General features: G+C 35.0%; 1 protein-coding gene across 1 annotated transcript in view; it reads right to left on the bottom strand.

The window, feature by feature from the left end:
* LOC138175593 (solute carrier organic anion transporter family member 1B1-like) overlaps positions 1-17008 on the bottom strand; it is a 51321-nt gene that overhangs the window by 13137 nt on the left and 21176 nt on the right. Inside the window, exons 8-11 of the mRNA XM_069106053.1 lie at positions 15853-16017; positions 8725-8920; positions 6288-6450; positions 3572-3756 (exon numbers count right to left, since the gene is read on the bottom strand). Coding sequence (XP_068962154.1) covers positions 3572-3756; positions 6288-6450; positions 8725-8920; positions 15853-16017 — 709 coding nt within the window. The remainder of the gene's footprint in view (positions 1-3571; positions 3757-6287; positions 6451-8724; positions 8921-15852; positions 16018-17008) is intronic.

Here is a 17008-nt window from a genome sequence, read left to right as displayed (position 1 = left end):
AGAGAGAGAGAGAGAGAGAGAGAGAGAGAGACAGAGAGAGAGAGAGACAGAGAGAGAGAGAGAGAGAGAGAGAGAGAGAGAGAGAGAGAGAGAGAGAGAGAGAGAAAGAGAGAGAGAGAGAGAGAGAGAGAGAGAGAGAGAGAGAGAGAGAGAGAGAGAGACAGAGAGACAGAGAGAGAGAGAGAGAGAGAGAGAGAGAGAGAGAGAGAGAGAGAGAGAGAGAGAGAGAGAGAGAGAGAGAGAGAGAGAGAGAGAGAGAGAGAGAGAGAGAGAGAAAGTAGTGATCAAACTAAGAAGAAAGAAGCCCAGGACAGGACCAGCAGAGCAGTGAGATGACATCATCAGAAGACATTGCTACCCTTGCAGTGTCAGAGGTATGGCAATGAGTACATTGGTAAAAGCTCAGTTTACAATGCAAGCAATTAAAAGGATATTTTGAAGCATTTGGGTAAAATAGTGAATGTTTGTCAATAAACATTTATTAAGTCCTAACTCTGAGCCAGATAGTTCTAAGCACTGAGAATAGAAAGAAAGAAAAAAGAAAAAGATCAGGTGCTAAAATTTGAATGGGGGGAAAAATGAGAAGAATGGGGGAAGGACTAGAAGTTGGAGAGAGGGGCAGGTCACATCAGCATCTGGAACCCGACAAGGCTTGGCCAACTTTCTCACTGAGGCCTATGATAGAAGAGTTAGCCATCTGGTAAGTATCATATATCTGGAGGATTGGGAAAAGGAGTAGTGTAGAGTTTGGGGAAGCAAGATTTCTTGGAGCTCCCTGAAGACAGAGGTTGTGTAAATGTCCTCTGAATCCTATGGGAAATAAAAATTCATTCTTCCATTCCTGGTAGTAGGGTCAACTTCAGGTTCAGACTTTTTCTTCTTCATTCATTGCTCAATGAATAAAGAATAGAATTCTAATTTCCTTATACACTGGTGGGATTCTCTTACAAAAATCACAAAAAAGGTGATCATTAGTTCTTTGTTGGGTTCCATGTTAGTAATAATTAAACAGAAAGATATTTTAGAAATTGAAAACTGATTTGTGAAGTAGAAATGTCAGACATAAAATGACATCCACCCTAGACTTCAAGATAGCCGATTTAAAAAAAAAAAAATTCGGAGTAATATTAGTTATGATCCCACAGAGACTGAGATCCTCAGAGGGAAATTGACTAAAGAGAAAAAATAAACTCTCCAGAACAAAATTCCAACAATGCCGTCATTAATGTTTCTGATGACAAAGAAGAAAGGTCTATAAAGAGATTAATTAGGTCACACTAGGAATAATGGAATCTCAGAGTTGAAATAGAGTTCTCTGAGATGCTAGCTTCTGATAAGTACATTTCAATCTTAATCCCTTTATAAAAGTCTTCAAAATTAAACATTTCTTATACTGGTTTTTGTATTAATACAATTTCAACATCAGAGAAGGATTGCTTCCTTTTTTTTAAACTTTTCCAAACAATTGACATCATCTTGGATTTAATTGGACTTTGAATGTTTTGATAGAATTCATTCTACTCAAGATGTGTGCTTCTTTCCATAACCTGCCTTACAATTATTCATCTGCTATTATTTAAAGACCTTTAAAGAGCTCTCATGAAACCGTATATTCTACCTTTTTTGGACCACATTATGATTTTTTTCTGATAGCAATTCTAAATTTGCCTCTTTGCTACTTTTGTCCATCACCCCAGAGTCTGCGTTGTTGTTCAGTTATGTCTGAGTCTTCATGACCTTATTTGATTTTTCTTGTTAAAGATATTGGAGTGGTTTGCCATTCCTTCTCTGGCTCATTTTACAGGAGAAGAAACTGAGCCAAACAGGGTTAAGTGACTTGCCTAGGGTCACACAGCTTGTGTCTGAGGCCAGATTTGAACTCAGAAAGATGAGTTTTCCTGACTCCAGGTCTGGCACTTTATCCACTGTGTAACCCAGTTGCCCAAGTCTACCTATCGGGACAGAATAGAATAAATCTTATCCTTCTTCCATGTGACAACTGTTTAAATATTTGAAGACAAACATCAGATTCGTCTCTTTCCCTACCACCACTCTGACTCTAGGCTCCTTTTTCCCCAGGCTAATTTAACATATTGGATCATCATGTAATGTAAACTTAGGACCTTTTAGCATCCTGTTCCCTCCCTTTGGATGCTCTCCAGTTTCTCAAAATCCTTCTGAAATTATGGTTCCCAGAACTGAAATCAGTTTCCTGGGTGTGGTCTGACCAATAAAGAAAATAACAATACTGCTACCTCCCTAGATCTGGACACTCTGCCTCTAAATGGAATCTAAAATCATATTAGAAATTTTTTGGTTGTCTTAGCATGTTGTTGACACCTAACGGGATTGCAGTTCAGGAAAATCCCTAGATTTTTTTTTTCAGGAAAGCTATTTTCTTATCTACTCTTACTTGTATTTGTGAAATTGAATGATTGAAGTCAAGTTTAAGACTTTATATTTAAATATTAGATTGTTAATTAGATGCTAATATTAATAATTAATATATCATTTAATATTAGTAATTAATATTTAAATATTAGATTCAGCCCATTGTGCTTCCCTATAAAAATCTGTTTGGATCCTGCTATATGAAATGTTGGTTACACCTTCCAAACCCAAGTTTTCCCCATCCTTAAAAATAATTCTTCCTAGATCCCACCCTGCTTGCCCCTATCTCCCATCCTCTTCTCAGTTAATGTCCTTAAAAATCATATGTAATTAATGACTCTAATTCCCCTTTTCTCATTTTACTAAGCCCTATGCAATCTGGCATTTAACTGAAAATGGTCTCTCCAAAGATAAGAAAAATATCTTAATTGGCAAATCTAATGACCTCTTCTCAATAGTCATCTTTTTAAACTTCTTTGTACCATATGATAATACTGATACCCATTTCTTCCTGGATACGCTCTCCTTCCAGAGTTTTTGTGATATTGTTCTCTCTCTCTCTAACTTGATCACTGTAGGCATCTCTAATTCAACACTTTCCCCACTCCTAAACTTCTCTTTCTATTGTGGGCTCCACTATCCTTCCAGTCAACTTGAAGAGGAGTTAGTATGTTTATCCTCTTTTCTCCAGAGTGCAAATGCTTAGTTCCTGGATAAGCTAATTTCCAAGAGAATCTCAAATTTTATTTTTAGTGAAGTTGCTTTGTTCTCACTGTATTCAGCACCTTTATTTCTATCTTCTCATTGTGTTTATAAGGTAAAAACTTGAAATTTCTGTGAAATCTCTCAGACTTTGGTCAATTTCATATCTTGAAAGGTGATATATCATGAAGATGAAATAACCATCAAATGTTAGTAAGAAAACAATAAATTCTACCACCTAATGTTAACATGAATGCAAATATCATTAATAAAGCAAAACAAAACAAAATAAAAACAAAAAGTTAGCTGTATGTATAAAAAAAAACCCAGTATATATCTTTCAGGAATTATTTCATTCAATTCAACTTTTCCTTATTATTAAAATAAATAAGATCTTTGCTTAGTTTTTATCTTTTTGATTCATGATAAAAGAATTATTTGTGGATCCATATGCAATGATAATTTTCATATTACTTACTTAAAAATCAAAACTATATTCGAGGTAGTTCCTATTCCAATGACAAAGGAAGTCAAAGCACCCATTACTATATGATAAATAAAAGTTCTTGAACATTCATCTGTCTTTGGACATTTGCCCAAATTAGCTGAGGATTTCCCAGATTGGAAATTGTTAGCTTCAACACAGCTACAGTTATGGAAGACCTAAGAATAAATGTTGAGTTATAGAATGCATTTACAAAGTACAAAACAACATAAAAACTTTTCTTTGTATTTAAACAATGAAGCATTTATTAACTAAATTAAATATTAGAGAATTCTAAAATATTATTTGGTAAATACAATATTTCATTTGATCATAGTTTTAGAGTTTAAAGGTAATCTAAAATATACAAATATTTATTTCATAGATAAGGAAATTGAAACCCACAGAGGGAAGTGGATTGATTTGGAACACAGAAGTAATTAGTAGCAGAAATGAAATTTGAACTCAGATCTTCTGACTACAAATTTGGTGCTCTTTTTCTCTACAACTGGGCATTAGGTGAAAGGTAAATTGGTTCCCTCATACCCTTCTTATGTTCACTATAGTCTAGTTTATCACTGAAAAAAGTATTTGGAAGTAATTTTTACTTACTTACTATATTTAAAAATAAAGCAGGTCACTATGAAATGTCTGGAATGCAAAGGAAGCACCATTAGCCAATCATTTTAAACTAACATTCTGTACTCCTCTTGCTGAAAGTTAGCGACTCTGAAATCCACCTAAACTCACCAACAGCACACTCATTTACTCATGCCTCTCTCTTTCATTCTTTCCTACTATTAAGTACAGCTACTGTTTCATGATTTTATATCCGTTGTTTAATAGTTATGACTATAGATCAAAGTTTGGTAAGTAATTATGTGTGTTAATAGACACATGTATATATCTATCTATATATAGTGAATCTATGTGACTATGTATATATACAAACAAAAAAGTGTCTAAAGGTCTTAGTCAAGATCTAAAAATATTACCTTAAAGATCTAAAGATATTAGTCAAGAGTCTAATAGCCTTGTAGATTCATAGGTTTTTAGAGTTTCAACACTAGAAAGGAATTTAGAGATCAGGTATCCAAATCCCTTAATTTTGTAGATACACCTGAGATCCTGTAGGGTGAAGATACAGAGTTATAAAGCATGACAAGAATTGGTTACTACATCTCTGGATTTCCAAGTATACGCTTCTTCTCTGCCTCATTGCCTCTGTTGTGAGGAAGAAATAGAGTCTAGGGAAATAATCAAAGCAGAATACTATATTTCCATAAAGGTAAGATCCAGGGTCTGGGAGGTCAGAGATCCAATGAGAAAGTCATTAGTGCTCAGGTACCAGTGAAACTGAGCTGTGATCCCAGGGTAAAGGCCTATGTTTTTTGGTTCTTTTTTTCTCTCATTTTATACTTTCAGCCTGGTGTGAATAGTTCTAGGCCTACATATGTTAACTGAATCCAGAAAGATAACTTATAAGGACACTGAGAGATACTGGCATCACTGGGAGGGTCTCATTGTGCTCCCTAGGTAGTTCATGGGAAGCTGATGCAGAGAAAGTAAAGATTTATGTCAGGAGAGAGTGGCTACATTCAATAAATTCAATATTTTAGGCTCTTATTGTTATTACAGAAACATTAAGTTCTTCAACTGTACCTTAAATGAAAATTTCAAGACTGTCCTTTAATTATTCTGTGCCTACATAAATAGGTTTCTGAAAATACCCACAAATAAGTGAATATAGTAGTCAAATAATGATTTATTTGGAAAGTAATGACTTAAATAAATACATTCTCTTCTCCTATTTCCATTGAATTCTTTTGTGTAAAACTTATGAGCAGGGGCGGCCAGGTGGCTCAGCGAGTAAGAGCACCAGCTCCAGTGTCAGGATGACCTGAGGATCAAATCCGGGCTCAGATACTTAGCACCACACCCAGAAATAACTGGCCATGTAACCTTGAGCAAGTTACTTAACCCCAATTGCTTATATATATAAAAAAACTTATGAGCAGCTAGGTGGCAGAGTGAATAGAGCATGGGGTTTGGAGTCAGGAAGATCTGAGTTCAAATATGATCTCAAGACACTTACTATCTGTGCAACTTTGGGCAAATCACTAAAATCCAATTTGTCTACATTTTCCCATCTGTAAAATGGGGATAATATTAGCACCTATCTCTGAGGGCTGTTGTGAGAATAAAATAAAATAATATTTGTTAAGGGCTTAGAACAGTACTGGAACATAGTAGGAGTATATAAATTTTAATTATTATTATTATTACTACTACTACTACTATTTTTGTTATTATTAACTTATTTAGAGCAAATAGCTTTCTGCTCTGGGATCAGTTTCCTTTTAGTTATGCCAACATTTTGATTCCATTTTTGTTGACCTTTTATATGAAGAAGGCTCTTAGAATTACATATTATTAACTTTAAATATCATATTATTACATTTCTCACAAAATCAAGAGACATATGGCAAGGTGGCCTGAGGGTTAGTAGTTTAGACAGGAAGATTGACCTCAGTTTGGACTACTTAAAGAGGTCTCTGTACTCATCAACAAACAATGTAATTCTGAATGATACTACTCTTGTACCTGAACATTTTACTGAACTGATGAATTGTTGACTGACTTGAATAGAAATTGTCCAATTAAATTTATGTTGGTTATGATGCAGAAGAGAGACAATCACCATACATACCGAGTTCTTTCCATGGCCTACTGAAGATTTACATCCAGCCAAACAGGGGGACATGTAAGTGAGTCCATCATCCCCACAGACGGGATCCCATGTATTGGGATCACAATTACAGTCCGAGTTGCAGAAAGAAAATGAAATATTTTGAAGTGTCCCTGGGTCATTTCTGCAATAAAAATGTAGACATTTTTTTCAGAGAAAAAAGGATGAGAGAGTCATCTTCTGAAGTGATGAAGAAAGCCAAGGTGATGAATAAAAAAGTAAAATTTGATTTTACTTCTACCTTTAAAAACTAGGATTTAAGACAATCCACAAATTAAATTAGAGGAAAACCAATATAATGAGTTAAGAATTGTTGAAGGGAGGCCATTTTCTCAGAAGAAAGTAAGGGAGTCATGTGCTTAGGTTTAGGCTTCAATTCTGCTGCTAACTGACTAGGCAACTCATTTCCCTTCTCTGGGAATCAATTTCCTTATCCTTAGCCCAAAAATTACATGAATGTTTCATATATATGTATATATACACACATATACATATGTTATATATATATATACATATTGCATTCATGTGTGTATATATATAATTCATATAGCATTCAGTAGATGGCATTGCATTATGTAGGCAAATATGCATGTCATTATCATCATAGTAATAACTAGTATTTATATAGCACCTTAAGGTTTGCAAAATGCTTCACAAATATTACCTTGTTTTATCCTATGGCAGCTCTAGGGGCAAGTGGTATTATTATCCCTATTTTACAGATGAGAAAACAGGTAGTCAGAAGTTAAAATATCAGCACATATCACATATTGAATTAATTTCTGCTGCTAGATTTGAACTCAGATCTTCCTGATTCAAGGTCCAACACTTTGTACTCCCTTGCTACCTTATAACAATCTAAAAAATTAAGGAAGATTGGATGGGACCAAATACTCCTAAACATCATGTTTGGGATTTGTGTGAACTGATTCTCTTGGTATAGAATCTACCACAATACCATGCCCTGTCAATTCATTTCTGAAAATGGTAATGTTTCTGTTCCTTTATGAGTTGCAGAAAGAAAATGGGGTATCTTTTGGAGATGTTACTTGGTATTTCTGCAATTAGGCAATAGGATCAAGACCAGGGAACACAGAAATAATTTATAGAATTTTGAAAAAAGCACTAACTTTCAAAGCAGACATATGGGCAAGAGGAACATTTGTACCAACGATATCTAATCAATTATCCCTCCTAGGAGGTGAGCATAGTCTGAAATAATAATAAAATAAATAAATGTTGAGGTAGCAACTCAATTTAATATTGCTATTAGGAGCTGAGATAGTGAAGGTTATGACGAATTCATTCCTTCCTTTTTGTTCTGTTTTTTATCCAGGTCCCAGTGAAAGCAAACAGGAAGTCCTTGCTTTTCACTGAAGACCTGCTCCACTTTCATGGTGCTGCTAAAATCACCAGCTAGTCTTTAACTTTTCATTTCTTGTTAGACAATCTCCCCCCTATTATCTGAATTGTCAAATGGAATAATTCATGCCAGAGTCTACTCTAGCAGGTCAGAGAACCAGCATGTATATAAGTATGTAAGTCAATTCTGATCCTACACATAATCTGTGTGGACATTCCTAGACATCAGAAGACTGGAGAGATATGGACAAATCTGATCCCCAGTCGAGATAGGGACAAAAAGAGGGTAAAATCCCTTCACAAAGCATTTATTAGCCTGCAAAAGGGAGCTGAAAAGGTAAGAATGGTGTTTAGATGTTTGTAGGGTACTCATACAGAGTTAAACTATTAAAGCTTAAAACTTCACTAAGACTTTTGGGATACCCTCTAGAGACATTTGGAGTCAGGAAGACCTGATTTTTATTGTTCTGCTTGTTAGCTGTGTGACCATACACAAATCATTTAACCCCTCAGCCTCTGTGTCCTCATCTAAGAAATGCGGATTATAACAGCACTCATCTGACAGAGTTGTGAGAACTACATGAGAGAAAACATTTAAAATGCTTTGTAAACTTTGAAGTGCTCTATAAATGTTAGCTATGTATTATTATCTCTTCTAGTAAAAATAATACTTAAAATAGAATTAACTGGTGGAATTAGGGTTTGGTTCAATATAATAAAGATTTTCTTTATAACAGAAGTTGTTAAATATCAGAATGGACTGATACTCCGGTCATGAAATCTCCTTTTAAAGTCTCTAAAAAGATGATAGTCATTTGTGTGACACAATGGGTGCCATAAAGAAAAGTAATACAATGAATGCTCTGCCAAAGTCATAGCCATTTCCACAATTAAATGTTAAGGAATGGGTCCTTTTAAAATTCCTCCTGATGTTAAATATTTTAAGTTAATAAAAATTTGCCCCATGGTTCTTGTATAGTACTATGTGCCAAAAAACCACATATTATTACATAGGTGATTAGCAATAGCTACATACCCATTGTAGGTAACTGTTAAGCCAGCTACTGGTTGATCTTCACAAGTTAAAAAGAAAAATGATAGTTGGAGAATTAAGCTGACAATTCTGGAAACAAATAATAGTTTGGTAATTCCAATCACATTCAGTTTTAATTTTTTAGAAATATATCCTCCTAGTAAAATTGAAATAGCAAGAACAGGCATTGTCATTGCTCCTGGGAAGAAAAGAAGGGGAATAAAAACTGGGATTATGCAACCATAGTTCTCTGATACATGTTGATCAATACAGGCCATTTTCTAATGCATTTTCTTATTCTCTAAAAAGATATATGAGTTTTTAGTTTAATTGACTTTACCATATAGGTATGAGCACCATCTAATAACAAGCATAGGCCAAACCTTTCTAATTGGCAGGGAGGGGTTATTTCTGCCTTCCAATAAAAGGTTTACACTATGAATAGTAATATTGGTCTTGCTATTGAACTTTTCCTGGACCGTTCTCTATGGTTGTTGTTTGTCTTTCAATCTCAAAGAGGACCATGACATCAGGGAATTAATGCCATGACATGCAAGTGAGCTGTATTTAAGACAGGGAGGGCTGTGCAAAGTCACCAGCCTCACATTCTCCTCCAGAGTCATCTGCGTCTAGTGGCCAGATATAGATCAGGAGAACTGGAGGTTGTCCAGGATGCAGTCTCTAAGCCTTGCATTGTCCCACTCAGTTCTTTTTCCCCCTTTAATTTTTCTTATCCTCAAGCTGTCTATACACAAAACCTTCTATTCCAATATTATTCCTTAGACAAGACCTAAATTGCTTGAATTAACATGAGTCAGTTGGGAAACAAGCCTGAAGCATTTACTATGTGCCAGGCATTATGCTAAGCAAATATAAATAAAAAGACAGATAAGCCCTTGGTTCCAAGTATCTTACATTTCATGAAAGGATGACCACTCATAAAAAGAAGTTGAAAAGATGTATGTGTGTGTGTGTGTGTGAGAGAGAGAGAGACAGAGACAGAGAGAGAGAGACAGAGAGACAGAGAGAGAGACAGAGACAGAGAGAGAGACAGAGAGAGACAGACAGACAGACAGACAGACAGACAGAGATAGACAGAGATAGAGAGACAGAGACAGAGAGAAAGAAACAGCAGCATGCTAGTGATATTATTGAAATAAATGACTGGGATAAAGGCCCCTGATTATTCCATACTCTATGGTTTAGAATTAATCAACTGATCAATGAAAACCTATGGCATTTACTATATGCAATCCCTTAGCTACTCGTGAGTATGCAAAGAAAAAATTGAAAGCAATCTTTTTCATCAAAGAGTTTACATAATTAATGTGACAGAAAATGTATGTGTGCGTATACACACACATACATATATACACATACATACACACATGTAGGTACCTAAAAGGTATATTAAAAGTAACTTCATAATAGAAGGTGCTAAAACCTTGTGGGATGGGGAAAGGAAACAGGAGATATTGAGTTGGTCTTCTGTTTTGCTGGTATATATAACATGCTAGCAAAATATATTGATGATGAAAAGGGTACTCAAAGAAAAGAAATGGTGGGAATACTGATTAGGTGTTGGGAGGATGGTCAGACCATCATTTATAATTATTTCATTTTCTACTTTCTTTTAAATTAAATTAGCTAAATATTATCCATTTTATTAGCTTTTTCAAAGAACCAACTTTTAGTTTGATAATTTCTGTAGTTTTTTATTCCCATTTTATGCAATTTTCCTTTATTTTTTTATATCTTCCCAAGTGTACTTATTTTAAATTTGTTTATTTATGGACTTTTACAGTTTTTAAAATGCACTTTCAGTTCATTAATCTCTCTATTTTGTTAATGCATGTTTGTAGGGTTATGATTTTTCCTCCGAGGCTTATTTTAGCTGCATCCCAGAACTTTTGGCATGTTGTTTAATCAACATTTTCTTTCACATAAGCATCAATTGTTTATATGATTTGTTCTTTGACCTACTGATTATTTAGGATTTCATTATCTCCATGTGGGTTTGTGTCTTTTGATTTCTGATCCTCAAAACAATGCCAATTTGCATTGTGTTATGGTCTATAAGTGATGAATTTGATATTTTTGCTTTTTCATATTCCATTTTCATTTTGCAAAATAGCCTTGAATTATTTAATTTTCCCTTCTTTTGTATTTGGAGGTCTTTCTCCCAATCTCTTGCAAAATTTGTTGTTTCTGAATTGAATTGTTAGTTTAACCACTATGTGTCTTAGAGTTTGTAGCCTTGCTTTTTAATTTTCTTATTTTTTTTTTGTTCTTCCCCTTTTCTAAGGCAATCCATAGATTCTTTCAATTGGTGTTGAGTTTTCTGTGCTCAGGAGTTCTGCAGGGTTTTACTGTATAATTTCATGCATTATGGTGTTCAGGGTTTTTGAATTATCATATTTGTCTGGGAGACCCATTCTATCCTTAGGTTGTCTCTATGCCTCCTGTTTTTGAGATCAATGTATTCTGCTGAAAGAGAGAACATGTTTCTTTTAATATTATTGGTTTTTGATTTTGTCTTCTAGATTGTCCTTCACATCTACATATTTGTATTATCAATAAGTTATTGTTGTTCTGCCTTTTGTTTGTTTTTGGTGAGACTTGCCATCACAGATTTGAGCTTTTCTATTTTGCCGATTTCTATTGTGTAGGCTGCAATCTCTACTTCAATTCTCATTTCTCTTTTAAGATACCTAGGAACAGCATGCTATTGTTCCATGTTCTTTTCAACATTCACAGGGTCCTGTGTCTCATCCAGTGTTGATTCATTTTCCTTTGTTTTGCAGTATTTATTCAAGGATGCATGAACTCATTAACTAGGTTTGGAGGTTATATTTCCTTTTGCTTTTAATATTTTCTCTATTGTTTTAGATGCTTATTCTCAAGGTCTTTGAATTTTTTCCCTCCTGAGATCTTTGGCAATTTTAATCTTTTTCCCACTCCTATTTTTTTTTTAACTCTTTCTCTTCTAATTGGGATTTCCCAAGGGATTGGATCTCAAGCAGTCTCAGCTTCCTCCCACACTTGGCATTCAGGATTCAACAGTCTCCATCTTAACTCCAAATGACATTTAGGGGACAGAACTGATACTAGCTGGATGCCATTTCCTTTAGACTTAGTGGAGTACCACAAAGCACCTACTCCTCTCCCCTCTCCAGCATCTAGACCTCAGTTTTCTGGCCCAGAAATTCTGCCACACGTGTATTATTGCAGGCTGGAGTGATTCTGTTGCTTGGAATTTATCTATTTTATTTTATTTTTTTGGAGGGCAATTGGGGTTAAGTAACTGCCCAAGGTTACAAGGCTAGTATTTTTGTGTGGGTGTTAAGTGTCTGAGGTCAGATTTGAACTCTGGTCCTCCTGACTCTGGAGCCGATGCTCTACTCACTGCACCACCTAGCCACAGGAAGGAAGGGAGGAGAGATATTGAGTTGAGCTCTATTTCAAAGTCAAACTTGTATCTTGTACCTTTCCCTTTGTACTGGTAGAGCTCTTTTGCAGTACAAAATTCTGGCTATACTGAGACATCAACAAAATCTTGCAATTTGGAGTTGGGGTCTCAAAGTCCCTGGAAAGGCAGGGATGGTGGTGGAGGAAGGTGACTGAACTGTGAAATTTGTTTTGTTGCTGGCTGATGGATTTGGACGGCTTGTGCAGCCTTATTGAAGGTAGCTGGTGGATGGCTTAAGAGGGGATACCAAGTAAGCATGAGTTCATGGAATTATTTATGATTATTTTGGTTCAGTTTCCTAGACTATGGAGACATTAAAGTTGCTGTATCTTTGGCACATAATGTCTACTTTGAAGACTATGTCTAGTCCTTTGGCTTGTTGGTTATGTGACTCTGTTAACAGCTTTATTTAACAATTAAACTCTCTCTTTAGTACAATTAGGTAGGTGTAGAATTGGTTTAATTTTTTTTGTATTAATCTCATCAATGTATTACCATTTGTATATCCCAATGCCAGGAAGCTACATGATACAGTAGATCGAACCCAGTAGATAGAGATATGGTTCTACTGTGAAGCCCATAGCATGGTAGATCCAAGCACTGGTCTTGGAATCAGGAAGACTCATTTTCATGAATTCAAATCCAGCTTCAGACACTTATTAGCTATGTGACCCTTAGTAAGTCACTTAATCCTGTTTGCCTTAATTCTCATCTGCAAGGTGAGAAGGAAATAGCTAACCACTTCAATATCTTTGCCAAGAAAACCCAAAAATGGGGTCATGAAGAATTGGACCCTACTGCACAACAACAACAACCCATTGCCATTCCAACCATGAGATCAGTAGACTCCTTCAATGGATCTGAAGCTCTTAATAAAAATGAATTTTATAATGAAATTATACATAGATTGGAACAGATTCCATTTTAAGAAACAAATATGCTTGAAATAAGTGCTTAAGTTATTCTCTAATACTGTTAGTGTGCCATAAAGAATACAGCTTTTGGAAGCTTTTCATTTTTTAAGTATAAGTATTCCCTGATTTTAAAATGCTTAATTTAGAAGATGAATATTTGAACAGCAAACAACTTAGCATTTACAAAAGAATTTTGTAAAGATTTTATTGTAAAAATAACTTAATTAGCTAGTTTAATATAAAAAGCTTCATTTTCTGCACAATTTCCCATATTTTTCAGGAATATATATATATATATATATATCCTTTAAGGTGAAATACTTTATATTTCCTTCAAAACAATAATGAATCAAAACACATTTATTAAGGTCAAATCATGTGCCAAAGAATGTAGTGGGTACCAAGGAATCACTGATAAAATGACATAGTTTCTCCTCTGAATTTTACATTCTATGAGAGAAGACAAAATAAACAATTTGTGTATACAAAATGTAAGCATAGAACGAAAAGACTTTTTTTTTTTTAGCAAGAGTACTAGTTGCTGAGAGAATCAAGAAAGAATTTAAGTAAGCCCTGACATTTGAGCTGAGTTCTGAAGGAAACAAAGGATGTCTTGAGCTGGAAGTGAGGAGGAAGTGCATTGCCATCTTGGGGGATGACCAGCACAAAGGAAAAAAAAGATGTCCCATTTGACTGAACCATAGATTGTAGGAAGCATATGTATGATAAAAATGAAATGATAAGTTGAGGCCAAATTTTTAAGGACTTTAAAAAACCAGAGTAGTTTACATTAGATCCTAGAGGTAATAGGAAGCCACTGGGTGTTTATTATGCAGAAAGGTGACCTTGTTAGATCTCTGTAAGGTAGCTAAGTGGCACAGTGGACAGAGGGCTGAGCCTGGAGTTGGTAAGATCTGAGTCCAAATCTAGTATCATACACTTACTAGCAGTGGGATGTTGGGCAAGTTACTTTACTCATGTTTACCTTAGTTTCTTCAACTATAAAATAAGGATAATAGTAGTACTTACCTCATAGGGTTGATGAGAGGATCAAAGGAAATGATATTTGTAAAGCACTTAGCACAATGCCTCCCATAATGTAAGACCCTAATAAATTCTTGTGCCCTATCTTTTCTCTGCCCCATTTGGAAAATCACTTTTGGCAGTTGTTTGAAGGGTACATTGGGGTGGAGAGATAGACATTTGAAATAACTCAGGCCAGAGAAGATAAAAGCCTAAATTAGTGTGTTATCCATGTGAATAGTCATACAAAAGATGTTGCAGTGATAGAAATTACAAATTTTATAACCAATTGGATATATAGAGTGGAGAGTGAGTAGTCAAGAATAATGCTAAACTTGTGAGCCTGCATACTTGAGATTATGCTGATCTTAACAAAGATAATTTGATAGATAAGTGGTCTTGGGATAAAGATAATGAATTTTATTTTGTTCTCATTATGTTTGAGGTCCTTGTGCTATAGCCAGTTAGGAATAAGCAACACATAGATGGAGGTACACAACTAAAGCTTGGGAGAGAGACTAGAACTTGACATATAGGTCTGGAAGCCATCTACACAGAGAGAAGAATAGGATCTAAGAGAGCCTTGGGCCATCCCCACAGATGAGGGCATGTTATGGATAATGAATCAACAGAGTAGAATGAGGATTAGTTAAGAAAGGTAGGAAGAGAGGGAGGAGGAGAAGGATGAGGAGGAAAGGAAGGAAGAGGAGGAAGAGAGAGACAGACAGACAGAGAGACAGAGATTGCAACCAACATCATTAGGATTTTAAGGTGGTAAACAATGTTACATGCTACTAGTAGATTGAGAAGGGTGAGGACTGGGGAAAGTCTACCAGATTTGGTTATGAAAACATTGCTGATAAATTTGGAGAGGGAAGCTTTAGCTGGGTAATGTGATCAGAAGCCATATTGCAGAGGTTTGAAAAGCAAGTGAGAAGACAGGACATGTAATCGATAAGTGTAGCCAGTTTTTCCCCCTAGGAGTTTATCTATAAAGGGGAAGAAAGTTGTAAGACAAATAGTTTGAGGAGATGATAGGGTCTAGTGAGGGATTTGTAAAGATATGGGAGTCTCAGGCATATCTATAGACTCTAGGGAAAGAGATGGTAGATACAGAGATATAAAAGAGTGAAGGGTATTGTAGGAGTAATTTGATTAATTTTGTAGTTCATTAAATCAACAAACATTTATAAGGTACTTTGTATATGAAAAGCAATATGCAACATTTAGATAATATGAAGCCCTCATCTTCATGCAGTTCCAGCGTTTACTATGGGAATGAGGCATTAATGTAGGTAGCTATACTGTAAAATACTATGTTATTGAATCAGAGAAGTATAAAGCAAATATATGAGAGTGAAATTAGAAGGTCATTACAGACCAATGAGATAAAGCTTCCTAAAGGAGGTGGTATTTGAGTTGAACTTTAAAGGACAAGTTGGAATTTGATGCATTTAAAGAGGTAAAGAAAGATATTACAGATACAGGGAAGGGATAGAGAACATATACATAGAAAGGGTAGTGCAAAAAAAAGTTAGGAAAAAAATTAAATATTTGATCTAGAACATTAACTTTTGGAAAGAAGTAACATAAGGTAAGGTTAGAGAGATAGAGTGGTGACACATTTTGGATGACCTTGAATGCTAAGGAAAGAAGTTTAAATTTTACTCAATAAACAATGATACACTGTAAGTGATATAATAAAAGTTAAATAGCAAGACTTACCCAGTAAAAAATTAGACTTAGACATGGAAATGCCATACTCCAGGTCTAAATATTTTGGAATAAAGGTAACACTCCCAATAAAGCTACAAGCAGACATCAATGATGAAATCAAGAGCATCAGGTACAACTGGCTACTAATGATACCTTTTAAGGAGTAAAAAAAACCTAAAAGAAAAAAATAAAAGACTTTTTGGGATAAAAGATAATTCAATATATTCAAGAAATATATATATATATATATATATATATATATATATATATATATATATAGTGTGTTAGGCTTTTGGATAAAAACAATCATAGAATCACAGAATGCTAGATTTAGAAAAACACCAAAGCTGTCTCATTTGACAAATGACAAAAATGAGTTCCAGCAGTGACATAATTTGCCCAAGGTCATAATGGTTTTAAAATCCAGCTCTCCTGACTCTCATTCCATTGCTCTCATTGTAATATGATGTTGGAAATTTCTGTCATTACTCAGAGGGCAATTATTGGAATGGTGCCAATGCATTGCTTATTACTGCAACACTTCTTCAATATATCCATAGATCTATGTTTCTATTGATGTTGACATTCTTGTCATCAATATAATATCTATTGTGGGAGGCTCTTCTTATTCTGTGAGCTTCTGGTCATGGTTTTTTCTAGCTCCTCTACAGAGGACTCAGCTAATGTACTTCTGGCTTTCCTCTGGGCCATTTTGCATTTTGCGATCCTAGTACAGTATGTTGGCTTTTCATGTGTTATACCTTGTGCTCACCATATGACTGGTTCCTATTATTTGGGGGCATACATTTCCTTAATTTATATCTCATATTTTACTTCTTGATCACTGGAAATATACTGTAACCCAATCATACCCATTATATAATGGTTCAATGCTATGCTGTCACCCACTATTGTGCTAATATTAAAACAGTCAGATGTTCAGCTTACTTGGAAAAGAATACAGTCATCCAATCTTCATGACTGTGTGTGTGTGGGGGGGTAGGTTGGTAAGAAGAGGGAAAAGAGCAGAGGAGGGGGAGATCCATTTAGATAATTACAACTGGAACAAGGTACAAGGATTATGGGATCTTATTTTTTTAAAAAGGTATTGATGTTTAGGAGATGTACAGGGAAAGGAATAATAATATGGACTAAGCAAAATTTG

The sequence above is a fragment of the Petaurus breviceps genome, unplaced genomic scaffold (assembly GCF_028583685.1).
Source record: "Petaurus breviceps papuanus isolate PSGF00001 unplaced genomic scaffold, PetGlider_PUasm1.0 78, whole genome shotgun sequence".
NCBI lineage: Eukaryota > Metazoa > Chordata > Mammalia > Diprotodontia > Petauridae > Petaurus > Petaurus breviceps.
This window is presented reverse-complemented; position numbering and strand designations above follow the sequence as displayed.